The sequence below is a fragment of the Ursus maritimus genome, unplaced genomic scaffold (genome assembly GCF_017311325.1).
Source record: "Ursus maritimus isolate PB19 unplaced genomic scaffold, ASM1731132v1 scaffold_13, whole genome shotgun sequence".
In the NCBI taxonomy this organism is placed as follows: Eukaryota; Metazoa; Chordata; class Mammalia; order Carnivora; family Ursidae; genus Ursus; species Ursus maritimus.
Genome location: NW_024423675.1, coordinates 37,412,635 through 37,440,431, shown reverse-complemented (window position 1 = coordinate 37,440,431; position 27,797 = coordinate 37,412,635). Strand labels below are relative to the sequence as shown.

Sequence of the window (27,797 nt, the reverse complement as noted above, 5' to 3'; positions counted from 1 at the left end):
CCCTGGTGCTGTGCCATCCATATTAATTGTTTTAATGACACTTTGCCTCGCAAAGAATATAACCGGATATATTCGGAGAGACGTATTGACTCTCTGTCAACGACAGTTCACATGACCTACATTGTTGTCCTTTTCCTTTATAAATACACGTCTCTGAGTAAATGGATGACAGAATGTTCTCGTCAGGTACAGATTAATTGTATGCCCATTAAGCCGTACAATATATTTTCTTGTTAAAACCTGGAACTTCACATTTCTTTCATAATAGAATGAGTCACGTAAGATCTGATACATTTTTCTTGCCAAGCGTTAAAAGCAACACTTACTGGGGAAGCTGTGGATTAACAGTTATCATAAACGCACAAGGAGATGGGGCAGAGTCTGTGATTATTTCCCGAGACATTAGGTTCTGAAATTGCCACGCAGAAACATGGAACAAATTATTTGGCTGTCTCCTTGGAGGAGGGCTACAGACTTCTTCTACTTTGCCATTTTGTGGTCTTGGGCAAGCTCCAAATTAAGGTCTCGAATAGTTCTTGATTCTTTTCCAGTGAGCACAGAGATCTTACAAGGGTTATGTACTGCTGTAATTATTCCTTTTAGTCTAGAGGCCATCAAAAAAGGAAACATGGCATCACCGTATGGTAAAGACTGTATCTTTAACTTCCCAACTGGGGCACTTTGAGAGGGAAGGGGTGCCACTATTGGTGATTATGGTGAGCTACAATGGCCACCAGGACTGTTCCGGGCTATTCTAATTTTTTTTTTTTAATTGAGATATAATTGACCTTCAACATTAAGTGCAGCAGAATGGTTCAATATTTGTACCTATTGTGAAGTGATCATCTCAATGAGTCTGGTTAACACCCATCACCACACATAGTCACAGAATTTTTTTTTCTTGCGATGAGAACTTTTTAGATTACTCTCTTAGCAACTTCCAAATATGCAACATATTGGTATTCTCTGTAGTTGTCATGCTGTACGTTACGTCCCGATGACTTAACTATTTTATAACTGGAAGTTTGTACCTTTTGACGCCCTTCACCTATTTTGCCCACTCCCCTCCCCCCCAGCTTCTACCAATTGCTCTGTATCTATGAACTTATTTTTTGTTTTGTTTTGTTGTTTGTTTTCTGAGATCCCACATATAAGTGAAATTATATGGTATTTGTCTTTGTCTTATTTTACTTGGTATAATGCCCTTAAGTTTCATTCACGTTGTTGTAAATGGAAAGATTTCTTTTTTTATGAATAATATTCCATCATGTCCAGCCTATTCTGAGTAATATTCCATTGTTTTCCAGGCTATTCTTAAAGCATGTAATATTGAGATGATTCCCATGTGTCATCTCATATCATTTCTTCAGAATTTCTAAGGGAGACATGACTGAAATGATCTTGAGTTTAAAATATTTATAATAGTTAAGTCATGCTGTTTTGCATACATTATTTGGATACGGATGCAAGGACAAATCGATTCCTAAAGAACAAAATGCCAGAATGACTCCAAATATCCATGAGTATTACTTCCATGTGTCAAGGGTCACTAAAAATCATAACTATCAATGATAATCATGTGCCTCTTCGACTCAGCCGTTGCTGGTTGGTGTTCTGATTCATTCCACAGACATTTATAGAACACTTCCTGTGTTCCAGGCTCCGTTTTACGTCTTCCCATTGGAATTGATGGACTCTCACCACGTGATTTGTCCACTCACCAGTGAAGAAACAACCTTCACTGTTGCAGACGCTCCCTGACACCGTACCGTGGAAGGGCCAACTTTCTGTGTCTCTTCACTGGGGAATAATTATCACACAGAAGTTAAAATTATTTCCAAAGCACAGTTGTGTGTCTGCAAACATAAGGCCGCTCATCATATGATCACAGTTGGAAGTGAGCATTCCGAGAGAAAGCTCTAGCTCGGCAGCTGCTTCTCCTGATCTCTCTCAAACACACTCTCAAGAATGCTCGCTGCTCAGTTGTTGTGTCTTAAATTTCACAGTGATGTTTATGCCAAATAACTTTTTTCTTACAAAATGATAAAAAAGAAGTTAAAAAAATGTGTGGTAAAGAAAAGGAGTTCAGATTTATTTAATCTGTCTGCAGATCTTCCAACCAGGAAGCAACAACTCCAGGCTTTGAACCTTCTTGTCATCCTGCTGCCTGATGCAAACAGAGACATGCTTAAGGTCAGCGGATTCATTTACATTAAATATCCCTCCGAACTCAGCAGAGCCATTGCTTGTTGTTGGTCGCAAAACACTGTGATGTTTTCATGGAAATGTTCCTTAGTTAAGTCTATGAAGAGAAGACTGACTTTTAAAGATAGATGGTGGAAGTTTTTAACTCTTTGTTAGTGTATTTACAAGGCTGGTCACGTTGATAGTATTATCAGGTGTTTGATTTTTGCTGCAATGCTTCTACCAAAACCAGGGAGTGAGGCTCTTTTTTTTTTTTTTTCATAGAAACAGGGGTACTTTTGGTTTTTCCTTTTTATTTTTCTACATTTTGCAATTTTTTTTAAAAAGCATGTAGTAAGTTGAAAAATGGATGTTTAAAAAGAAAGTTGTAAGGCTCATCCAATAAAACCTACTGTTGCCTAAAGATACATTTGTAGTTGTAAGCAGTAGAGTTTGAAAGAAGTCATGATGATGATTTTGAGATGTTTGGTTAGCCAAAAGATAGACCAACTCCAACAAATTCTAGTTATTTCTCCAAGGGCTCACCCTGAGTTCTTGGTTTACATCATCATTTCCAAGTGATTTGGTCTATGATTTAATACCATTTATTATAAGCATTGTCAGAGGCTTTTATAATAATCAGTGGATTGTTCCACATTGATTTATTTTCTTAACAGCAAAAGTTTTTAGAGTAGTTGTAAAGGTTTAGCTATGAACTTAGGAAAGAAAAAGGAAACTTCTAAAATAGAATTTAGGAAGAGTATTTACCTTAAGTTTTGCCATTGCCCTGAAAAATTGTTTTTATAAAGTTAATGGTAGAGAACCCTTGCCCCTTTACCCCCTACATTTCTTTCTATTTAAAATGAAAAATCATGCCAAGAAATTTCGTGTCAAGAAAACAAAACCAGTTGGTAAATCTTGAAAGTTTTTCCTGTACCTCATTAAGACTCCTTGAACTGAAACTAGGTGATATTTTTTCATGCCTATGGAATGAATGTTAATACTCAACTTTTCTGGATGAAAGAGTTTATGAGGATTACTGGAGTAAAATCCCTGCATCTCTACAGGAGAACTTCCAAAGAGTTATTCCCTTTACTAAGTCAGGAAGAAAAAAAAAACAAAAAACAAAAAAAAACGTCTTTTGCTTCACTGATTGTTACAGGCTGAGAAGGCAGCCTTAGGTGTTGTGTTGTTTTGGAGACAGAGGCCAGCTCCAGAAAGGGTTACATTTAAACATTGTATGACCAGGGTTGCTGTGTAAGGGTAGATTGTGGCTGAAATAGGACAGCGTGGGGACTGATTTCCAGTCGGTTTGTCAGCTGTGCCCTGACACACAGTCCTAAAAGAGAAATTTAATCCATCTTTTTCTTATTCACATGGAGGTACCTGTCTGTGATGGCTCTGTGAATGACCAGTATAAGGCAGGCGTTGAAAGACACACGGTTTACTTCAAACATGTCTGCATGCAAATGAGTTCAAATAATTGTGAGAGGAAACACTTATTCCAGTATGGTTTCTATTGGGCAAGGCTGGTCTACAACTCAATTTTGGAATTTGCCTTCAGAGTCCCAGGCACGGTCTTTTGAAAATTCTGTTTGAAGAGATATATTTTTTTAAATTTTAGAATAGCTTTAATTTTTGCATATAAGGTTACTGGGAGTACAATTTTATAAATCAAGTAGGAAATACTTTCTTGGGATAAAAAATTGGAAAACGCAAAAAAATGTAAATGTCATAAGTAAGTCAGCTTTATTTAAGAGCTTAATCAGCTAGCCTTGACGAATGTTTCAGACGGGAATTCTAATAATAGAAACATTGAAACCGGAATACCATATGTACAAGAAAATAAACCATTTACATTTAGTTCAGAGTGAAGGAAAACTCTTATTACAAGGTAATTTCAGGAAGCTTAATGCAAACTTCTCCAATTTTTACGAGCGTGGTATCACTCTTTCAGTTGCTGTTTGGAGGAATGGGATCATGTGCATGACCTTTGTAGACTCCTACTACAGCACATCGAAGGGTTAGGAGCCACTGCGTGAAGCACCATGTCCTACTTTAAGCCTAAAGAGACAGATGTCTGGGCAAACTGCTTGACTGGGATTTTTTTTTTTCTTGACCTTGGATTATTGTATATTTGGATCATGATCATAACTACTTTTGACTTGGAGGATTAATGAAGACCGGTATCAAGATAGCAGTTGGGAGATCCGCATTAATATAATTATTGGTGTTTATTTATCTATTTTTATTTATTTTTAGGAAGTTAGCTATATACATTGTCTTGCTCAGTCCTGGCAGGCTGGGAGATTAGTATTCCTGTTTTACGAGTAATAACACTTTAAAGGGCAGAGATGTCAAAGGTTACCCTAAGATCTCACCTAGCAAATAAGTAACTGTGCTGGGATTCAAACTGGCTTTCAGGGAGTGGGTCCAGTGAGACTTATGTAATACCAGACTAGTGGTAGATACTTTTTTTTTTTTTTTTTTTTAGGGGTGGGGGTAGGGGCACAGGGAGAGAGGGAGAGAAAGAATCTTAAGCAGGCTCCATGCCCCTCGTGGAGCTCAGCGTTGGGGCTCAATCTCATGACTGTGAGCTGAAATCAAGAGTGGGACACTTAACCGACTGAGCCACCGAGGAGTCCTGATACTTTTTAAAAAGGTCAGTTCTTCTATTTTGGGTAAAGAGAAAATATATCTGAAGATGAAGTGCTTTCAGGAAAGGCAAGGCTAACATTTTATTAATTTCATATCTACATACACAGAAACACACACATTCTAATATTATGATAGTAATGGTTTGAATAATCTTATTGCATATGTGCACCCAATTAAAGTGGTTTATTACCTAATCTCTGTAATTTATGCTTTGTAAAGAAAGAGATACATTGGTCCCTGAATAATTATTCTGGTCTCTGGAACAAAATTAAAAATTTTTCCCCAAACTTCACCAATTAATCTTTGTCCTCATTTGAGAAGGTATTCTTACTATATAACCTATGCTTGGATTGCAATTTAACTTTCTGAGAGCTGTACCAGAAATTAGATACATAAATCTTACTGTTAGATACTGAGGCTGTGCCTTTAGTTTGTTTCAAATTTTTGAAGTCTATATAGCAGCTAACCTTGATTTAAGATCCACCTGTTAACCCAGGAATTTTCTCCCCCTAAATCTTGTGAGAGATGAACAGTTTCTTTTTGTTTTTTTCTTTTTCTACTTCAGTATAGTTTCTTTGACCCCTTTCAGGTTGGGATTTTAAGCTAAATATGAAAACATCATTCTTTTTGTAGTTAAGAGTTCAGAAACAAAAGCCAATAGACCTTCTCCACCATTTGCTAGCTCTATGATCTCTGGTACGTTACTTAAGTTCTCTTACACCTTGTTTCCTCATCTATACAATGGGAATGACTACAGCCTCTCTCTCCAGTAAGGATTAAGTGAGATAATGTCTAGGATGTGCTTAAAACAATGCCTCACTCACAGAGAACGTCGAATACTTGTTGTTACTGTTCTAGACCAAAATTAATTCAAGGAAGAAGGCAAAAGAAGAACTTAAAGCCTTAAGTCCTGTCAGGAGGAGGGCGATCGAAGTTGCCTGTGGCTGTTACAGAGGGCAGGCTCAGAGCACACAGGAGCGTTGGCAGTAGAGGTGGGAGGTGGGTGGTATCAAAATGAGCATAAGCTAGCTTGTTCTGGTGAAAAGTTTCTTTTTATTTACACATTCAGTTTTGTTGTTTCTTTTTTTTTTTAGGTTCTTCAGCTTTATTTTATTTTATTTTATTTTATTTTATTTTATTTGACAGAGAAACAGCCAGTGAGAGAGGGAACACAAGCAGGGGGAGTGGGAGAGGAAGAAGCAGGCTCCCAGCAGAGGAGCCTGATGTGGGGCTCGATCCCAGGACTCTGGGATCACGCCCTGAGCCGAAGGCAGATGCTTAACGACTGAGCCACCCAGGCTCCCCTACACAGTTTTGTTTTGTTTTTTTTTAAATCCAATTTTTTTTTTAAGATTTTATTTATCCGACAGAGAGAGAGACAGCCAGCGAGAGAGGGAACACAAGCAGGGGGAGTGGGAGAGGAAGAAGCAGGCTCATAGCAGAGGAGCCTGATGTGGGGCTCGATCCCACAACGCCGGGATCACGCCCTGAGCCGAAGGCAGACACTTAACTGCTGTGCCACCCAGGCGCCCCTACACATTCAGTTTTTAAAAACTCTTCTCTTGGTCTCTCTTCCTCCCCTCATTCCTCCACATGACAGTCTCCATTCTTTTTAGATCTCATGTCCGCTCGCTATTGAGTACCTTAAAGCACATGTAACTGAGGTTAAATGAGCCTTTCTAAGGGGAATTTTTTAAAATTTTAATTCTTAAAGATAGAAGTGAAGCACTTCCTGAAGCAAGTGAATATTTGTAGGCTATTTGAAACTGCTTTTCAGTGCCCCATAGCTCCTGTAGGCTCTATGTCTGACGCTTCTCCGTTCCTCTCCCCACTGCCGAGTTCAGTTGTGTGTGCTGTCTGCCTCATTCCCCTGTGCCATAGCCCTTCACAGAACAAAGCACCACCTCAGGGTGCTAACCAAATGGAGAAGCTTTGATGGCAAGGCCCACTGAATGTAGCTAGCCGACTGTGGTTATTATGCATAACTTGCTTGTTTTTAACTAAGTAAAACTCCCATATGCGACAGTGCTTTAATCTCTTATCTTCATGAAAACACAAATCTCCAAGAGTCATTTCTGTTCCAGGCCCTGCTTGAATTTCTCCAAAGAGTAATAGACAATAGAGAGAAAAATAAGATGACAACCATGAATGTAGCAATGGTCATGGCCCCGAATCTCTTCATGTGTCACACGTTGGGTTTGAAGTCCAGCGAACAGCGAGAATTTGTAATGGCGGCTGGGACAGCTAGTATCATGCACTTAATGATTAAGCATCAACAACTTCTGTGGACAGTAAGTGTATATTTTTAAGCTCTGTTAATGAGTGGTGATACTTAATTTCTAAAGTCTTTTTAGGGTTAGATTTTCTATAAAAAGGGGACCAATAGAGGTAATTTTCAGTGCAATTTGAAAAAATGAATGTCCATACACCTGAAACTAATATAACACTGTAAGTTAACTACACTGGAATTAAAATAAAAAAAATTAATGTCCACTTATTAAATCTCAATTTTTTAAATACCAGCATTATTTCGGTGTTTCAATTGGGTAACTCCTAAAATATTTTATTTTTGCTAATGTAATTTCTGAGGATCAGTTTTTCCTAGATTATTGCTAGATACCTGTCAGCTCTTACCGGTGAATTTTTCTTTCTCTTTTGAGGTGAGGCTGGTTTTTAGAAGGGACTGCAGGTTAACGAAAGGCTAGGTTGTGGACAGGTGGCTGCTAAAGGGACCAACCATCAGGGTGGTGGCCTCTAATGCCAGTCACCTCAAGCAGTCTCTAATCTTGGCGTATAAGGCATAGAAGATGGCCACTATGTCCTTGAACTTCACCAGGCCTCTTTTTGAACCTCGCTTACACAATGGGAGGTAAATTACTTCGTGTGTGTGCTCTGTACTCATGGTGAATGAATAATACGATGCATTTTTTTGCATATTTAATGAATAGTGCATGTAAAATAGCATAGTCTTATGAAATGGACAAAACCTTTACTTCTCTCCACATTTAAAACATAAAGATAATTATTTCCATAGTTCAAAAATGGTGCCACTTCTTTTTCCTCCCCAAACTTAATTTTATTTCTCCATAGATTCCCAAGTTTATTGTCAACCAAGTGAGGAAGCAAAATACTGAAAATCATAAAAAAGATAAAAAAGCCATGAAGAAATTGCTGAAGAAAATGGCTTATGACCGAGAAAAATACGAAAAGCAAGATAAGAGTACAAGTGATGTAAGAAAAACTTGAAGATATGTATTTATGCAGATTCAGTGCTGTTTTTACTATCACACACACGAGAAAGAGTTTCATATGTTTCTGTAGTGGTAGGACTTTCTACACACTTACTGGGCCTTGGTACTACTTATAAGTTGAAAGCCTCAATAAGGGTAACTGTGCTTCTACTAATGATCAGTATTAACGGTTGCTCAGGTGTTGGTGACTCAGCATATGAGCTGTTAAAGGGGAACAAAGGAAAAGAAAAGACCAGAACCTCTCAACACACACACACCCCCCCCCCCCCCCACACAAAGGACTCTGTGGAGACTGCAGTTGCCCACTGAATGTGTAATCTCTTCGGAGTAGAGTCCCTGTGTGAACCACTCATCTGTTTTCTTCAATTTTCTCATCTGTAAAATGGGGAAAAAGAACTAACTCAGAAAAACATATAGGTCAATGGTTGGGTTACGCCTAGGATCCTTCCCGGGTTTCAGGAGGTACGGAAATGGTTCTTCATTGGATCACCAGAAGAATTTGGTGAGATTTATGTTGGAATGAAGAAAATTAAAATGTTTCAAAAAAGAAATATCTACATATCAGCATTTATGAACTGCTGTAAGAGTATATTAAGAATTAGGTTTAAAATAATATACGTAAAAACACATCTATGAAGTGAGTTACCAAAGCTCTAACTTGAAATCCTGAAATGAAAGGGTTTCTATTGTTCTGTTTACAGTGGAGACACCCCCCCCCCACCAGCACCACCATTGAAGTTATTCAGTTACATGCTGACATCTTGTGGAATAATATGGAAATACAATTATCAGCTTGTGATTTTTTTTTTTTTTTTTGGCTTTGGCTTTGGCCTACTTAGGGATCTAGTTGTTGTAAAAAGTATATAAATATATTCTATATTATGGCTTTCACAATTACAAAATAACGTTTTTTGGAATGAAATATTTTTGGTCCATTTTTAAGTATCTTTAAGAACGTAAAATTTAATAAAGGGGAATTGTAGCTAGTGTTATATTTTTTTGAGAAAGGGCTTGATAATGTCATACATTAGAAAGGATCTTTGACATGCCATTTTTGCTTAACTTAGAACATTTTATTTCCTCTAAACCATTACAAATATGTGAATATCATCATGTTTCGTAGCTCTGCTTGTTCATATTAACTTAGTTGACTTTATAGCCCCGTCTTTTTTATACCGTGATTCTCTGAGGTACGTTATCTATCTGAGGACACATTTACCCTGTACCTTTTAAATAACAAAACCTCAGGCAAAAAAATTTAAAAGTTGTGTTTTGGAGATGAAATGTTGACTTGATTTTGTTATTTACAGAGAATTTGTGTTAACTTGGATTTCTTAGTTGGCCTGCGAATTATCCCTGTACTAGTTCGACGCCATATTGTCATTTGAAAGCTTGGGATTGAAACCTGGATTTAAATCTCTATTTTATCATGGATTAGCTGTTACTCAGTCTCTCTAAGTTCTGTGTTTCTCTTCTGAGAAATTCAGCGTTTCTTTTCATGAGATGCTACTACCTGCCTCCTTGGCACGGAGCCCCCACCCCTGTCAGGTGTTCACAGACAGAGAAGGCTGGTGCTCACCCACAGGGAGCTGGGAGAGTGGCCCAGAGGCTTGAGCTCACAGCCACCACCGGTGTGACGGAAGCCTGAGCGGGGTGCCCTGGGCTACAAATCAGGAAGTGGGCATCAGAGAGGCTTCTCTGGGAAGTAGAGCTGAGATGTGAAGAACACGTAGGTGTTATTTAGGCAGAAAATTGCATAGAGAGGTATCAATAGTAGAGGAAGCTTCCTGGCAGAGTGGTAACCCCTAGGTAATCATGACCCATGATGTCCTTTTGTTTGAAAAATTTCAGTCACTTGCCAGAATTTTGTTGAAGGTACTTTAATTTTAATAGGGAGAATAACAACACACAGAAAACAATTACAGAGCAACAACAGTGATGTTATTGGATAGAACATGGGCCATCTGCTTTGTGATTAGCCTCCCAGTCCCATTTGGTCTTGTTAGTTTATGTTTCTTTACTTCTCCCCCCTCCCCAAATCATTTGAATGTGTAGCATGAGATTATGGAGCATAAAATCGCCTAGGTTATTTTATTTATTTGCTACGCAACTATTTAATGTATGGCTATCATGTGCCAGGCACTGTTCTAGGCACCTGAAATACATTATTAAACAAAATAGATGAAGATTGCTGTTCTTGTGCAGCTGAAATTCTATAACTAAAAATTAATAAGTAAATTACATAGTATGTGGTAAGTGCTCTAAAAATAATAAAAATAGCCCACCAAAAGGGAATTGAGAGAGGGAGCCCCTTGCAATATTCAGTTGGGTGGTCTAGGTATTATTCATTTGTATGAAGATGGGAAGGGGGGACAGGGAGCCAAGCTGGATGTATTTCTCAGGAAGCACAGAAAGAATAGTCTGTCAAAAGCCTTTTGGCAGAAACTTGCTTGAGGTATTTGAGGACCAGCAAGGAGTGCTTTGTGACCCGACTGGAGCTGGCAAGGGAGACGGCAGTATGAGATTGAAATCGCAGGGACCATTGGACCAATAGATTACATAGGCTATCTTTAAGAATTTGAGTTTATCGTGAGTGAAGTGGAGCCATTGCAGGATTTGAGCAAAAGCTTGAAAATCTATGTTTTAAAATGTTCCCTTGGACTATTGGGTTGAGAATAGACTCTAGGAGAGCCAGCATAGATGGGGAGACCATGTAAGAGGGTGAGGTTCATGTCTTAATCCAAGTGAGAGACCAGGATATTAGCAGTGGAGGTGATATGGTCAGATTCTCTGTCTCTTGAAGTTAGAGCCATTAGAATTCCTTCGAGTCGAAATGATATGAGTTGTAAGAGAAAGAAGTAAACAGTGACTCCAAGGTGTTTGGCCCAAGAAATTGAAAGGATGGAATTACCCCTTCAACAGGGAAGGGGCAGGAAGATTGAGTGTGAGATTTGTGTTAGAAAAGTAAGTAGAGATGTTTGAGGGTGTTTGGTGGGAAAATTAGATTGGAGGGGCCATTGAGGTGCATGGAGGAGCAGGGGCAGAAGGAAGGCCAGAATGGGTTCTGGCGGGAGCCAGGCTTCTGTTCTGAGGAAAGTCTTGACTCCAGGAGTTACAGGATTATTTTTGCCTTTTTTTAAAGGTTTTATTTATTTGTCAGAGAGAGAGAGAGAGAGAGAGAGCGCGCATGTGCACACAAGCAGGGGGAGCAGCAGGCAGAGGGAGAAGCAGACTCCCTGCTGGGGATGGAGCTTGACTCAGGACTTGATCCCAGGACCTTGGGATCATGACGTGAGCTGAAGGCAGATGCTTAACCCACTGAGCCACCCAGGCGTCCCTATATTTGCATTTTAAAGTCATTGCTATGATGTCAGGCGAAGGAAAGTTTGGAGCAGTGAAAAATAGGAGGTTAGGTGGGAGATGCCAGCAAATTTCATCGCTGATGGGAGTACATAAATTGGTAGAATCCCTCTGGAGAGCAGTTGGCATGTGGCAAAGACCCGAAAACCATGCTCCTCATAGAATTCAGAAATTCCTTCAAAGGGAGTAATAAGATGAATATGTAAAGAGTTATGCTTAAGTTCATTGCCATATTCTTGATACTGGCGAGAATTAGAAGTAGCCCAAAAGGATACAATTGGTTACATTTGTTATAATATATTTATGTAGTGAAATATCATGGGAATACAAGTGTATATATTGACATTGGAAGATACTCTTAGTTTGTTAAAGAAAAGTTACAAATTAGTGAATATTGCCATATTTGTAAGGGGTAATAATTATCATGAGGTCAGGCATAGTGCTAAACATTTGCAAACATCATCTCATTTAATAGATAGAGGAGTTTAATTGAAGTATACGGTTTTATTGTCTCATTTTTTTTTTTTATAGATGAGGAAAGTGAGCATCAGCAATCTTAAATAACTTACTGAAAGTTATCTAGATAGGAAGTGGGCAGCTGGAATTTGAAACCCAATCTGGATGACCTTAAATCTGGGTCTCTTTAGTCTTATTCTCTATTTTCTTATAGGGCACCAAAAAACTCTGAGAAGGATATGTACCCCAGTGCTGGGCTAATGTGTAGTAATACAGTGAACGTGCATTACCGCCATTACTAACATGGGTTTAATAGATAGCTTTTAACACAGTCCTGGGCAATGCCAAGACCCAGCAATGGGAATGGAAGGAGGGTTAGATGCAAGCCAGGAGGACCCACAAGATGTGGAAACTAATGGGATATGAAGAATGTAGAATGAGGAGAAATCTAGAATGACTTGCTGATTTGACTCTCAATGATTTTCTCATTGAGAAAATGAGGTAGGAACAGCCTTTGATGAGGTAGTCAGTTTTTGACATTTGTAGTTGACTTGTCTGTGTGAACGTGCTTTGACTACAAGGGCCTGAAGCTCAGAAAGAGGCCAAAGCTGGAGGTGTGGTTTTGGGACTAGCAGAGAGATTGCCCTTGAAGCCAAAGACAGCAATAGTTTAGTGGTGGGCCATGGGAGAGGGGCTGGTAAAAGAGGCCAAGAAATAATAGGAAGTCAGAGGAAGTGGAAGATTATAGAGTCTCAGAAGCCCAGGGAGGGAGACTAGGTAAGTAAATGAACTTGGTTAGTAGTACCCCATGCTAGAGAGAGGTTGAGTAAGGTTAACATTGGACAGAGGTCCAGTGCATTTTGCATTTGAAAGGTCACTTCTGACTTTCTCCAAAGCATTGTCAGTATCTATTGATGGAAGAAGCCAGATTGTCAGGCATTGAAGAGGGAAATGACAAGAGACTGTAGATCATAAAAATTCATCAAGGTAATATTTTTTAAAGCATTCTGTATGCTATTAATGCTAACTATATATTATCAGGATTCATGCGATTGAGACATGCTTGACTAGATAAATTAATTGTTTGAACCAGGTTTTAAGGGACACAATCTACTTAATAAGACAAATGTTTTTAATGACTACAGCATATTAATTTTTTGATACAAATGTGAATTTCTCGCGTCCTAAAGACACATCAATTGCAGCAGGAGGAAACACTTGGTGAAAACAACAAAATTGTAGACCTTTAAAAATAACCATTTTGTGATAGCCTTCAACTTGCAGTTGGGATTGATATTACACACACACACACACAAGTGCACACACACCACATCACATACCAGAAGTCATGTGGCTTGAGGCTATAGTTCTAGCTCTGCCATCAACGAGACATTAATGCCAAATCATTTTATCTCTCTGGGCCTCACTTTCCTCTGTAAGATGAGGGTAAGACCAGATTAATGCTGTCTCATCCAAAGTGTGCAATACGGTTATCTGTAGTAGTATTTTTTATAAAACATGACTGGGCCACCCCCTGGACCCAGAGTCAGAATCTCTCAGAGCAGGACCTTGCCATGTGTCTTGTATAAAAACTGTAAGTATGATTCCCCCCCCCCATTTGGTATGTATGTGTTTGTAAACATATATTTAATTGTATTATGGAATTTTTCTTACCTCTACATGAAAACAGAGTAGTATATGAACCCCATAAACCCGTGACCAATAATCAGACTGTTTTTCTAACCTCATTCCATCCTGTCTCCCACACTTTGTTTCCTTTTAGTATTTTTTTGGAAATCACAGACATGTCATCATTTCGCCCATAATTACCTCAAATCGCAGCTCTGCCTAGTAAGGGTCTAGGGCAGCTTTGATGAGCATCTGGTTATGAGTTGTGGAATCATGCAGGTTTCCAGTCCATTGTGGACTTTGATCTGTATGATTTTTCTACTGTCATTCAGGCTCACCTTTCAAAGTAAAGGGAAGCTGTACATTTCTTTTTTTAAGATTCATTTATTTATTAGAGAGGGAGAATGCACATGAGCAGGAGAGAGAGAGGGAGAGGGAGAGAGAATCCCAAACAGATTCTGCGCCCAGCACAGAGAAGGATGCAGGGCTCGATCTCACCACCACGAGATTAAGATCACGACCTGAGCCAAAACCAAGGGTTGGACATTCAACTGACTGTACCACCCAGGTGCCCTGGGAAGCTGTACCTTTATGAGAAAGCGATTTTGCGAAATAAGCCGAGCTCCTCACATCTTCCTCATTCGTAGCGGGAATGTTCCCTCTGTGGTTAACTTTGGTTCTTAGGATGATCTCGTGTCACACCCTTAATTTACAGTTGAGGAACTCAATTTTTAGAGAGCTTATGTGACTTGCTAAAAGATCCAAGATGATCTCTTAACAGTTTAACATTTAGGGCTTCGGGCATGGAAAAGAAATCTGTTGCTGCCACTTTCTGCCATTCTTCTCCAGAAGAATCCCAGAGTTGGCAGCAGTGCGGTGCAGATTCGGGGTTGTTTATAGCCAGGGCTGCATGTCTATGGTCATAACTCTGTTTAGAATTCCATCTCTGGTTTCATTTAACAGCCTGACCCAGAGCATCATTACAGGTATTGTCTTAAGCATCTGCTCTAGGTCTGGAAACAGTTTGTGGATCTACTTGGGGACTCACATGGAAAATCAAATTATAGTATCAAGCACAAAAATCTTGTTTCTTTTTAAGACGTTTTGTGATTTTTTTATAGTGCATAAAAATACCATATTAAAAGAGAAAAATATCAGAACTTAATTTCGTTGTAAATTAAATGCATATTACTATAGAAGTTATTTCAGGTTCTTTAAAAGTCTTTGAATCTGAGTTGGATGAAAGTTTAAACATTTAGATAATAAAGTGCCAATTATAATCAGGACTTAGGCAGTTCAAGATAGCAAAGAATGCCTTTGATATTTCTACCTCCAATCAGACCAAGGTGATGAATATGCCATTGTAGTTTAAGATACCTTGCTAAAATGTCCTTGTTTAATTTCCTAAAATATGTGTTATATTTTTTCTCTTAAGAAAGTTGTATTTTCCAGTTTGCTCTTTTTTTTTTTTTTAAAGATTTTATTTATTTATTTGACAGAGACAGAGACAGCCAGCGAGAGAGGGAACACAAGCAGGGGGAGTGGGAGAGGAAGAAGCAGGTTCATAGTGGAAGAGCCTGATGTGGGGCTCGATCCCAGAACACTGAGATCACGCCCTGAGCCAAAGGCAGACACTCAACCGCTGTGCCACCCAGGCGCCCCATCCAGTTTGCTCTTTTGAAGATAAAAGATTCTTCTGTAGCATTAAAAATCTCAGCTTTACATTTAACTTAGCTTTTAATGAAAAAAAAGAGAAATTAATATCTCTTTTAAAGGTCTGACGTTGAATTTCTAATCTAGAATGCAAAAATATGAGCAATGCAGTGTTTACGTGTTACAAAGAAATACTAAAATCACTTTCTATTTGATCAAATAATAAAAAGAAATAGAATCTTGTTTTTAAAAATATACTTTAGTTCAAAATATGAAACATGTGAGAACCATATGAGATTATTTTCTCCATTATAACAGTTTTCGTATGCATAAGAGATTATTATTTTGTAAGTTGTAAAATCCTTTGTGACTCAATTTTAATGGTGTGTTAGTGAAATCCTGCTCTTCTCCAGTCTTGCTGTGTATCACGTAACTTCAGCTCACCAGCACAGCAAAAATAAATACATAAAAAAATAAGAGAGTCACAGCTGTTAAGACAAAAAAAAAAAAAAAAAAAAAAAACCTGTGAAATAGGAAGGTTACGAAGATTATACTATTCATAGACTCAGTTATTACTATGGCTCAAGTTAAGAACAGACTGGCTTAATGATCAGGCGTGTTGTGTCTATTCAAAGCTTGGCAGCTCAATGTAATTAGTATACTAATAGCTTGAATACTTGATACAGCATGATTCTGGAGCTTAATAGTACTTGTCATACACTATTTAAACCAGAGTTTTGGCATCATTTATTGTTTCTTGTCTTTAGCAAATATCATTTAGCCACCCTTGTCAAGATAAGAAAAAAAGTTTCCAGAAACAACTTCTAAACTCTCCATCTTTCACCATTATATGTCTTTCACTGTTATATCTACCAGTTAGATGCATTTCTTCTCCAACAGTGAAAGGCATGGCAGATTCAAAGTAAGTCAGACTCTTCTATGTATGTATTGTTGCGAGAATTTGGATGGGATGTATTACTAGAGAAAATAACACTTAAGAATTGTTCCTGTCATATACACCCATGCAGGCACACATACAGACACGTATACGCACATACACCTTCCCTCCTAGAACAGTCTCCTTAGTCGTCAGGGAATGTGGCCGGTCAACCTAGGAGGGTGCCATGTGCCATTGCTAGCCCAGAGAACAGGGTTCTGCAGGCACTGATACACTAGTGCTATGCGAAAGGAGTCAGAATAGTATAGTTAGTAGTTCGGGAAGGGGTAACGCTGATCCAGAACTGGCCTAGCTTCACCCCCTGCTCACAGAGGAGAAGGGGTGAGAAAGTGTAGTTTCACAGCCAGAGGGAATCTGTCCCCATGCCACTCCCCGTCTTCTGGCAAGAGCCATAATATGACGATTACCTGACATTTCACATACACAGGAGAGCTCTCGAGTGTCCTCAGAAGCTAGTCCCTGAACCTCTTCCTTCCAAACTCTGTCAGACTCTGGATTCCTGTGTCACACGGGCTGTTCTTGGGCGTAACCCCCAACATTCCACTGACGTCAGTGCGGTGTTGTATAAAGAAGCATGGTAGTTCTGTGTAAAGCACGCACTCTGAGCTCACGTAGAAGGTGTAGGCCGTGGCCACAGTGAAATGAGAGGCCTTCCGTTGTTCGTGAGGGGTCTTTCCTCAGTAGTAGAGGAAATACCGTACTATAGATGGGGGCAACTTGTTTCTTTTAGAAAATGTTCCTCAGGCAGTCTTTTTGCTACTTGGGAAATACACGTTGGTCTATGTTATTTTGTTCTAGAGAAATAACTACAGTGTTAGCATAGCATTCTTAGAAATGTTTTCGAGTGATTCATCTAATCAATAAATATTTGCTAGCTGGCTCCAGCTGACTCGATATGTGGTATGTAATGAGAATGCATGTGTCATATATTAGAGTCTCATCATAAAAGAGTTTCAGTGGGAGGAAGAAATTCTTTTTGACTCTGTGGATCATGGAAGGTTCTATGGAGTTTGATGTATTTAAGTGGGGCTTGAAAAATTGATAGCAGAAGATATTACAGAAGAGGAGTGGGACATACATAAAGATAGGAAAGCCTGGGTGTTTGTAGCAAATTTTGGTTGGCCTTTTTAATCCAAACAATAGAATGTACCACCGGAATAGTGGGGAAAAAGGCAGGGAGCAGAGAAAGATGGCCATGTCCCTGAGCTCTGTGGCAGTGTATTATTTTTCTGGAACATTTTGCTTTTGTCACTCATTTCTTGTGGACCTTCTATATGTAAAAACTTAATTATTATCACCTTACTTCACTTCCAACGTCAGCATAGATTTGCCTGCCTTTTTGATATTTTAGGGTTGGATAAGATGTAATTATGGGGGCAGTTTTTGTCACTATTATTTTTGCCAAAGAAAGCCTGTATGTAAGGATATCTGGCACTATGACTTGAGCAGATTTCCTAACTTTCTTAAATGAGCATAAAGTATTTGGGTGTCTGCAAACCCTAGCCCGCCATTCAGGGCCCTCCAAATATAATTGTAATAGACTAACCGAATCCAAAATACCAATAATTGTTTCTTAATTGAGTGGACAAGGTAGATTAAGGTTTTAGGGACACAGACTCTGTGCTTCATTGTTGCTCTTACAATTTTACTCCCAACATTCATGTTGTCTGGGAGCATATGTTTGCAACCTCCTCTGAGGAAACAGGTGAAGTCTGGCCAGGAGGTAGAATGACCACAGTGGGATATAGGCTAGTGATGAAACCCAAGGGAACAGGGAATGTAGCATGATCGCTGAGTTAGAAGATACACCATTTGGATTTAATATCCGCTGGGGGGGGAAGGGCACACTGCCACATAAAATGTCCCATCCATTGTAAGAAGCAGCTCACTTTCCAGGGTTACAAATGAAAATGTCACAGAATCAAGGAAAAATGTAACTTAGATTTAAATCTGAGGGGAGAGGCAGAGGTGAGAGACTAGACTAAGTTATCGGACCAAAATACATGCCCCAGAAATTGAAAGTCAACAAACCAAGCCAAGGGGCCAGGCTGGTTGGAAAGGAAGCAAACATTGAGGGTTCTGGGAATGGGTTGGGATTGGGTCCTTCAGGGATGGGGTTGAGCACATTTCCCCCAGGAAGAGAAGTTAAAGGACACTAGGAACGCAGTCCCTCTTCCAGCAGGATGGCGAGTGGGCAGCCCTGGAACGCACTGTCTGTCTTTGGCTGGAGGGAGGGCTCCCGTGGCCCTTTGCTGAGTGGTCAGGTGAGGGCAGCAGAGTCTCACACGTTGGCGTGAGGCCCTCTGCCATGTCTCCACAGATGTAACGGGGGCTTGCAGCCCTCTGGGGAGCAAAGCCATGGTCTTACCCAATCCCATGCTTCCTTGTATGGTCTTACATGAATATCGCTTCTTTTCTTTGTTATTCTCACACTACGTTTCACAGGTTACCGAGAAGCAAATGGAAATTTTTTGGAGGCATTTACATTTTGATGTAGCCTAATTCTAAAGCCATGTTATTTTTGTTGAACTTTGAAAGTTATCACATTAATTCCACTCATGGTCTATCTGTGCTTTATGTTGAGGTGGGGGATAATAGCAATTCAAGACCATGTACATTACCAAAAAAAAAAAAATGATACTGTGAGCACAAAAAATACTGCGTACTAAGAGACTTGTGTCTTACCTCGTAGGTAAGTAGACCTAGCACAGTGCTTGGTACTCAGTCAATGCTTAGTGAATTTCAGTTTAATGAAACAGGGTTTTGTAGCATTTAAAGCATTATCTTTAAACATAATTTGTGCATGCCATTTGTCCTAAGGTCTGTTCATGACATATAACTGTAAATAATTACTTTTTATTGTAGTGGAATGATTAGGAATTAATTAAGCTTACTATTTCAAATGTCATAGCTGGTATTTTGATATTATAGTCCTCAAAACCTTTCACCGACATCTTACCAAATACATAAACAGTTCTTAACATCTATAGGCAGAGGATTTAGAACTGGTCCTCTGAAGTTCAAAGTATGTGGTCACAGTGGAAGCTTAACAGGCAAGTGAGAAGCAGACGCAATCCAGATGGATAGAAAAGTATGTTTCATTTTCTTTCCAAAGACGCCGAGGAACAAAAATTTCTGTGAAATCTGGTCAGTGCACAGGAAGATGTTTAAAATGCATACATTGCAATAGCACACAAAGTAACTTCTTTCTGATTCAATTTCATAAATTGCTCCATGAAGAAGCACTCTCTAGTAGATAATACTCAGAAATCAGCACTTAATATGGCAGTAATGGTTATTGCTGTCATTCTTTACATCTTTAAAAATAATTAAGCATTACTGCATAGGCATTATAAAGTTCCCCTATCACCATTAAGAGGATATTTGAGGTTTGATGTAATTTAGCAAATTACATTATACAGTAGTTAAGGTTTTTATGTAGTGAAGTGAAATGCGTCGTAGTTAAGCACACTTACCATATAATGCATTGTACAGAGTTACATGTTCCAGCTGCTGCCAGCTTTGTTCCAGTGTCATTATTGCTTTGCAGGCTGACGTTCCTCAGGGAGTGATTCGAGTGCAAGCTCCCCATCTTTCGAAAGTTTCCATGGCAATACAGCTAACTGAAGAACTAAAAGCCAGTGATGTACTTGCCAGGTTTCTCAGCCAAGAAAGGTAGAGGCCTGTTTTGTTTTCATCATTCCATGGTATAACTCACCCCCGCACATGCGCGCTCTCCCTCCATCACGAGGGGTGATGTGAAGTGCTTCTGAATTTTGTCTTCCCAGCAGAAAAGAAGAACAGACTTAATAATTAGACGGTTGGAATGAGCTGGGTTCATTTGAGGTAGTTTATGTGCAGGTGAGCCTGCTGCGAGCAAGATGTCGAGCCTGCCTTCACTCCGCCTGCAGTGGGCCTGGCACAGGAGACCACTCGATATTCTTTCCAGAATATGTGGATTGGAGGTTAATTACTGCATGGGGGCTGTTAGGAAAATCACTAAATAAGATGCGGTGGGAATAAAACAAAGAAACAAAAAATACAATTCTTTCTATGAAATATAATGAATAAAAAGAAATGCTTAAATTGAAAAGCAAGGTCTAAAGAATCAAGAGAGGATAACCAGTCCCTGGAGCTTTGAAGTCCCCCAGACACAGAGCACACTGTCCCGGTCAGGGACAACCAAGCCTTCTCCTCTGTTCTGGTGCTGATGGGGTAGGAGGAGTCCTCTGAAAGCCTTTGGGATCCCTCTGATGATATTAGAGCATACGCTTTCTGAAACATCTTACACTATCTTTTCTTAAATTTTAGAGATTTAGCAAGTGTATTGGGTTTGCAGCTTTTATCCTTCTAATTCTTATTTGTTAGCTAAAGTTTTATTCTAATGATTTCCCCCCCTCATTGAAAATTAATCTAAATTTTTTAAAAAGGGAAATCCAGGGCACTGGTATCTTAGCTTATGAATTCGCTGTTTCAGTCTTCCATAGAATGTCACGTCTGCATTGTAACGTTCAAGGGCATCAGTGAAGTTTTCTGCCAGAACCTCTCTAGTGTTAATACAGTACCACAAGTATTTAATATGCCTCTGCTCTGTTTAAGGCCCTCTGCTAGATGTCAGAAGGGGTATAAAGATATATTTTAAAGTATCTTCCCTCAGCGTTTATAAATCGGGAGAAGAGCTGAGCCTGAGCAGGAGCAGATGGTGGGGAAATAGAAGAGAGCCTTCCTGGTCGTATCTGGGCTTTCAGTAAGCCAGCACCAACCCCACTCTCAACAGTACTGTGAAGTAAGCACTAATATTACTTCTGTTTTACTGATAAGAAAACCGAGACTTTTCAAGGTCACACATTTCATAGGTGGTGGTGCTAAATTCCAAATGCATGGTTTCCATCTCCAAAGGCTTCCCTTTAAACACCCTCCTTGTAAGCCCGGATCTAGCAACCATCACGGATCTGGGGCCATTGGTGCAGAGTCAAGGAGGAGATGGAATTGTAGGGGAGTAAGCCCTGGAGCAGTTAGGTGTCTTTGCTCCCTAAAGGTGTCTCTGCTTCATGAAATCAATCCACTTCCTCTCTACTCCCTGCTGTGACCTAGTGGATATCAACTCTTGCCATTCTGCTCCCCAGGGATGACTGCCCATCTTCCCCCAGAGTGCGTACCTGGAGATCATTTGGCCAGACTTCAGATGTATAAGTAGCTCTTTCAGCCTAGATACAGTTAATTTACAGAGCTTTTACTCTAAGGACCCAAGTGTTCAGTTGAGTCTACTTTTGTTGCTGTCCTTGCAGATGGCAGAAGAGGTGATTATGAAGTCAACTGTGACTTTAATATTTAGGGGATAACATGATTGTTATAGAAAGCACCAGATTTGTGACAACTGTCCTCTGCATATTTGGATTTTCTGCTTGGGGTGCTTTTATTAAATAAGCATTTGCTGCCCCCTGGAGTGGGGTCCGTTTCTCTACCTCCTCCTTTCTCCCCATCCTGCTCCACCCAGAGGGAAGTCTGGTAAACGTCTCCATCCATTGCTAAGCACCCCCCGCCCCAGCTGCTCCTGTTTCATTTTAAGCTAGATTTATAATCCCTTTGAATCCAAAGTTTTTCATGTGTAAGAGTAGACCATAATAGGACCTGCGTTATAGTCTTGTGATAATGAACTAGGAAAATGACCACGAAGCACATAACACTATCTGTTTGGGCCGCATAAGTGAAATTCTCAGCAAGTGTTTATATATATGTTCTCTTCCAGCACATTCTCCTCTTCTCCCACTTGCGTTCTGCCAGCATAGGGGCAGTTGGAAACCCTACCCCCCCATCTTTTTCCTCCCCAACTTTCTCCACCAAAGATAAGAACACATGAATGACATAAAGTGAATATGCAATAAGTTTCACATTTACTCACCAGTCTTGATAAAGGCTGTTGCCTTTTCTTTAATTATGGATTTGTTGATTAGCATTATGCAAAGCTTGTATTTACCAGGAAATCCAGTCGAGATTTCTTTAAAGTAGAACAAGAACACGGATACTGGAGAAACAATCTGAGAACAATATCTAACTAGGTTCTTTTGTTTTTCCCTGATCAAGTCTCCCCAAACATTCAGCTTCGTTTTCATAGAAATAATGGCTCTTTTTATACTCCTAGTTCATTGCATTATATACTATATTATAAATAAAAACAATTATTTAATTTTAAAAACAAGCATACACTGGTTTGGACTAAAGTGAGCTGTCTCTCGGTGAGGATACAACTCAGCAGGTGGGTCTTAAGTGTGGGGGCGTGTAAAGCCTCGAGTGTCTATCATGTTCCAGACAGAGAGTAGTCAGAGTCGGATAACCTCAATGAGTCATTGGACAGTTGGTTAGGAAAGCGTCTACTGTGCCATATTTTTCATGATGGTTTGAATAAAAGTCAGATCTGCTTTTCCCTTTACAGTTCCAGGGAGTGTGTCTTCGGGGCCTCACAGGAGTGGTTCACAAACCCTTCCGTGCATCACAGTCCACCAGAGAGCATTTGAAAAACAGATTCTTTGGCTTGACCTAGACGTACAAAATCAGTTTTAGAGCTCTGGGTCTGAATTTTTAGCAGGCTTCTCAGGTAATTTGTATACAGAGTTTTGAAAAACCACTGAATTTTACTAGTTTTTATTATTTAAACTTAATGTTCTGGAAGAGTTTGTTCTTTGAAGAGCATAACTCTGTAAATGTGTCTCCTTCTTGTGAGGGCTTCATAATGACTATTTGCTTCTACTTTGAGTGCATGTAACTCCTGTATTTGAATGGCCAACACAGGAAGGGTGGTGAACCACGTCCTATTCTTTACATCTTGCGTACGATGAGGGTTGTCAGCACGGCAAACACATGATAGATACTTACAGAATAAATGCAGTGTGAAAACGAAGGTGGAAATATTTCTTTTTGTAGTTTTAGGAGAACCTTTCTGGCCCCTATGCAAAGTAGTTGATCATATTAATAATTTTATTGGCAGCTAAAATGTTGTTACTTTTCTTTTTAATTTTACAAATTTAGATGCTGATTTATTATTTTGCCTTCAGATGTATGAGTCCATTTGTTTATTTTAATTTACAGGTGTGACATTTTTATTACCTATTTGGCACACTTAACAGATGGGAAAATACAAATGTTAGATAATTACAGTGTGTCTAAGTTATGAATTTCCCATACAAGCCAGAATTCCCCAAGCACATTAAAGTGATTTAGTTGCAAGCTGTTTGATGATACAACTAATCAGTTTGTTTTGTCCCTAATAGTGGGATTGCCCAGACTCTTAAGAAAGGGGAAGTTTTTTTGTATGAAATTGGAGGAAATATTGGTAAGCACATTTTGTTTCTCTCTGTGTTACATATGCTGATTTGACATTGCCAATGGTTATTATTTATATCTTTGAGGGCAAAACTCAGAAGTTAAATATAGCATGCTGTAGATAGTTGATGAATTTTGTGGATTTGTTCAGTGGTCTGACTTTTCAGGCTCTATTTGAGCTCCTCCGTACGCCCATCTGTGTTAAACCTCAGCAAGGGCAAATTCTCTTAAAATAGTAGCAATTTCTAGAATGGTAATGAACTTTTTCAAAACGTCTTTCTTTTTTATATGCTTACATCACATCTTAATAAAGGAAGTGGCTGAGCTTATTTAAGGCCAGGATTACATTTTTATTATGGCTCAGTACTAGATATTTTTAGTGAAAGCAGGAGTTATTTTTGCAATTGTTGATTGCCTTCTAAGTAATGCACACACACACACACAACGACAAACACAGATATACACACATACGAATATAAGCACATTAGTAACTTAGGAAATAAAAATAGATCGACTGGATTAATTTTGACCATGCCTTATATTTTATATGCCCATTTTCAGTTATCAGTGGGTTGTACTCATCTCTATTAAAATTTGAAGTCAACTTTTTCTCTTTATTTTGACCCTTGAAAATGGTACAGGTGAAATTGTTAACAAATAAATGAAATAGTGTTTAATTCAAAATAATAATTGAAAATATTTTAAGATTTTAAGTTTTGTGGAATTTTTTCCTGAGACACAAAGGTGTTAGTAAATACTGAAACTTAAACATGGAAATATGAAGGCTTACTCTTAAAATTTAAATACACTGCAACTCTGTTAGAAGCTTGGAATTGTTAACTCAAATAAGAAAGATTTATTTAAATATTTATATGTATTTGAACTTGCATTTCTATCCTTGGATATTGAGAATGAAGTATTGTTTCTTACTTAGGTAGACCCAAAACTGTTGCCACCCCTTAAAAAGGTGAATAAGCTTTTAATGAGCCATTGCAGAGCCCTTCACACAAAGTATTTTCAACTTCCTTAATTAACTTGACACCCATTCCTTTAGAGAAAGCCTACTAAATTGACCTTCTCAATATTTTGGCCACGTCTTATAATGTTATGGGAGATGGGAAAGGATGAGAGAGATTTTGAAGTCTAAGATTTCAGAGTTAAACCGTGAGGAATAAGTTTAAAATTGCATCCCAGTCCCTGCACTGTGTTCACCTGATCTGGTGTCTCTTTGATAGGAGAACGCTGCCTTGATGATGACACTTACATGATGGATTTGTATCAGCTCAACCCCAACGCCGAGTGGGTCATAAAGTCAAAGCCGTCATAGGCTGAAGCTGCAGAGAACCACGAGGACCTCCTGAGACTATTGCTGGGGCAAGAGTGCAAATAAAAGAAACGGCAGGACCCTTGTATTGTTCCAATGTACCCAACTCTTGAATAGTGACACTCTGAAGCCTTAAAAAGTTACAGATTTGTGCTGCTGCCAGAATTACGTTTATTAATAAGACAATGAGCAAACAAATATCTCTGGAGTGAGAGGAAAAAGGGTTAATTAGCGTGGCGGCGATTATACTCTGTGAAAAGTGCCCGGATGTGACCGTTTATTTTATGTGAAAACACACTCTCTTCCCTCTCACTTTTTTCTCCTAAAATCATATACATGGTAATATGTGCTTCCTCTCCTTTTTCTCCTCCTCATGTCTGCCTCCCCCCCAACTAGGTTTGCTTTTTAACCGAAAAGATCACAAATACCAGGTATTTGGCAAATCGTGAAGACAATGCATCTTAAAGTAGACTGAATCCAACAGTATTCCTGTCACTATCGAAAGTTAATATTCCTCCCTTTTAATCATTTGTTCAAACAATAACATCCCACTTCTTCCTGCTCTATCGCATGAAGTGATTTGCATTGTTTTCAGTTCATCTGACATATGTGCACAGAACCGTATCCACTATTAAGCAACACAACTGTCAGAAACTGCCAATTATTACTGAACTATTAAATACTTATATACTAAGAATAAATAAAATATATCCATGTGGAATAACTGGATTATGGATAACAAGAGAGTGAAAACCAAATCACTTCATGTATGCTTTATTCTCCTAAGTGAAATTTATGAAGTCTTAGCTGGCTTTACCTATTGTCGTATTAGTACAAATATGCATGATAGTAAAATCCAGTAATGGTTAAGAATGTTATTCTACTGAAAGAGGGATTTTTTTTTTTTTTTAACTCCTAAAGAAGGCTGCAGGAAGCATTTTCTTTTTCTGGGTATGACACAGTCATATGAACAAGTTTTTGTTTGTGTACTTTAAATAATCAGAGTAAATTTATTAAAATGCCGTGGAAAGTACTATTCCCAGGGAGTTTAATGCACAAACCATATTGTGACAAGAGATGAGCCTCTGAACTGTAAATAAAAGAAATGAAGTGAGAAATGTTCAATATTTTATGAGTTTAGAGTGTAGTAAATAAAAGGTGATGTAAATGAATGTTGCACACACTGTGTTTATGAAACTTTTAGTAGTATTTTAGGGAAAATCATACACATTCTCAGAAGCTCTTGATGTCACTCCAGTTAGGAGGGAAAATGCTGTTAATGAGAACAGCCATAAATTTTTAGTGTGTAATTATAAGAGCAGCCTGTGGATATGATCACTTAAATAACATTGTGGTGATTTGTGCCATTGCTTTTTTATTTAAAAATTTTTTATAATTAAATGCATTTTTCTAAATTATCTTCTCTTGGAATTATTACTTTTAATCCTATATGTTTATGAATGTACTATATTTTTGCTTGTATTTGTGTTTTTGTTAAAAGCCAGTTCTTTTATTGTTCCTGTTGCTCCTGTGTAATATTTAAATTGGGAAGACATGTGGAAGATAAAAAACTGTTTCCATCTGTAGTGTTTTCCTTATGCAAACTTTTGTTCTTTAGGATTTTTCAAAAACATGTTGTATTCTGTTTCTGATTTTGACAAGATATATTAATTTCCCAAAATGTTTTATTAATAGCTTAAGTTAATGAAAGCAATTAATGATATAAACTCGATTAAGTGCTTAATACATTTTAGGGGTGCACAATTTCAAAAAAAAGACAGGAGTGAATATAATGATTTAGATAGATGGCTTGCTAAAGCATATGTCAACTAGCTTTTTACCACATTTACTAGTCCCCTGCTATGTGTGTTGGTGGGGGGAACACAAGAGGCTTTTGATAATGAAAAGAATTCCAGATCTTGGTAAATAAATACAAAGGTGCGACTGCATTTCGAGTCCTTAGAACTCATGAACCTTATTCCTTGATATTGAATAATATTGCTTTTATATAATCAAGAAAGATGTCTCTCTACACTTCTAAAGAGGAGAAACTTAGTAGTGCAGAGCCTCAAATATAAACGGCCTGGAATTAACCCATATGTTTTTTCTATAATTTTTTTTTTCCTTAGTGAACTTTAAATCTTGTGGTAGATTAGTTTTTGCTTGTTTGTGAGGGACAATAAAAACAACAAACATATTTGTTATGAGTCTCAAACATCTTAATTCTTAAGACAGTTGCTGTTGAAAAGTTGAAGAGCTGGTTTTTATAGAAGACTTGTTGCCCCGTTAATGTTTCAGAGATGTTTCTTTTTTTCTGAAGAGGGTTTTGTAATTATTTGCAATCTTTGCTGTATAATTCAATGTAAACTCCTTGCTAGCGCTCTTTGGGAAAAGCAGTTTATTTTACTGACTTCATGAAAGTTTTCATGAATTGTCTTTTCCTAATTTTTGTTTAACTGGATTTCATTTTCTCCCTCATTGTACTGATTTCTCATCCTCTTGATCAGTAGGTGGCAGTATTGGTCAGGGATTCCTTTGCATCTGAACTGTGGGAAGTTTTAAAAGTGAACCTGAGTTCATAGGTAAGTGATTGAGACTCAGTGCCAGGCATTTACAAGGCAGTTAGGTAAGAATACCACGGATCTCTCACTTTAATCACTGTTTTTGGAAAATTGTAAATAATAATAATTTCAGAGTTTCTGTGTTCCATTTATCAGTCTGCTTTTATTCTTCACCTGTGAGTGGGGAGGGAGAGACGCCAGGTGGGGTTTTTTTTTTTTTAACCAAAAACCCGAGGGTTTTTTTGTTTTGTTTTGTTTTGTTTTTTGACAATGTCTATCTCAAGCAGAAGGATCAGGACAAGAGGAAAGACAGTGAACCAGGAAAGTAAAAAGAAGGATGTCTAAAGAGGCATGATGACATCTGTCTTTAGTGTGTATGTAGTTGTTTCTTCATTTCAATCAACAAACATTTACTGGACATTTACGTATATGTGCCAGACATG

General features: G+C 38.5%; 1 protein-coding gene across 6 annotated transcripts in view; it reads left to right on the top strand.

Moving 5' to 3' along the window:
• ARHGAP18 (Rho GTPase activating protein 18) overlaps nucleotides 1–27,502 on the top strand; it is a 190,250-nt gene extending 162,748 nt beyond the window's left edge. For 4 of the 6 annotated variants that reach the window (XM_040627789.1, XM_040627791.1, XM_008691117.2 and 1 more), the window contains 6 exons: nucleotides 2,111–2,193; nucleotides 6,927–7,133; nucleotides 7,933–8,073; nucleotides 19,700–19,824; nucleotides 23,418–23,479; nucleotides 24,705–27,502. In XM_040627789.1, the coding sequence (XP_040483723.1) occupies nucleotides 2,111–2,193; nucleotides 6,927–7,133; nucleotides 7,933–8,073; nucleotides 19,700–19,824; nucleotides 23,418–23,479; nucleotides 24,705–24,796 (710 nt within the window). In that variant the 3' untranslated portion in view covers nucleotides 24,797–27,502. Of the gene's footprint in view, nucleotides 1–2,110; nucleotides 2,194–6,926; nucleotides 7,134–7,932; nucleotides 8,074–19,699; nucleotides 19,825–22,582; nucleotides 22,745–23,417; nucleotides 23,480–24,704 lie in introns of those variants that run through there. The other 2 variants (XR_568770.2, XM_008691118.2) reach the window with 2 other exon arrangements.
• The last annotated feature ends 295 nt before the right edge of the window (nucleotides 27,503–27,797 follow it).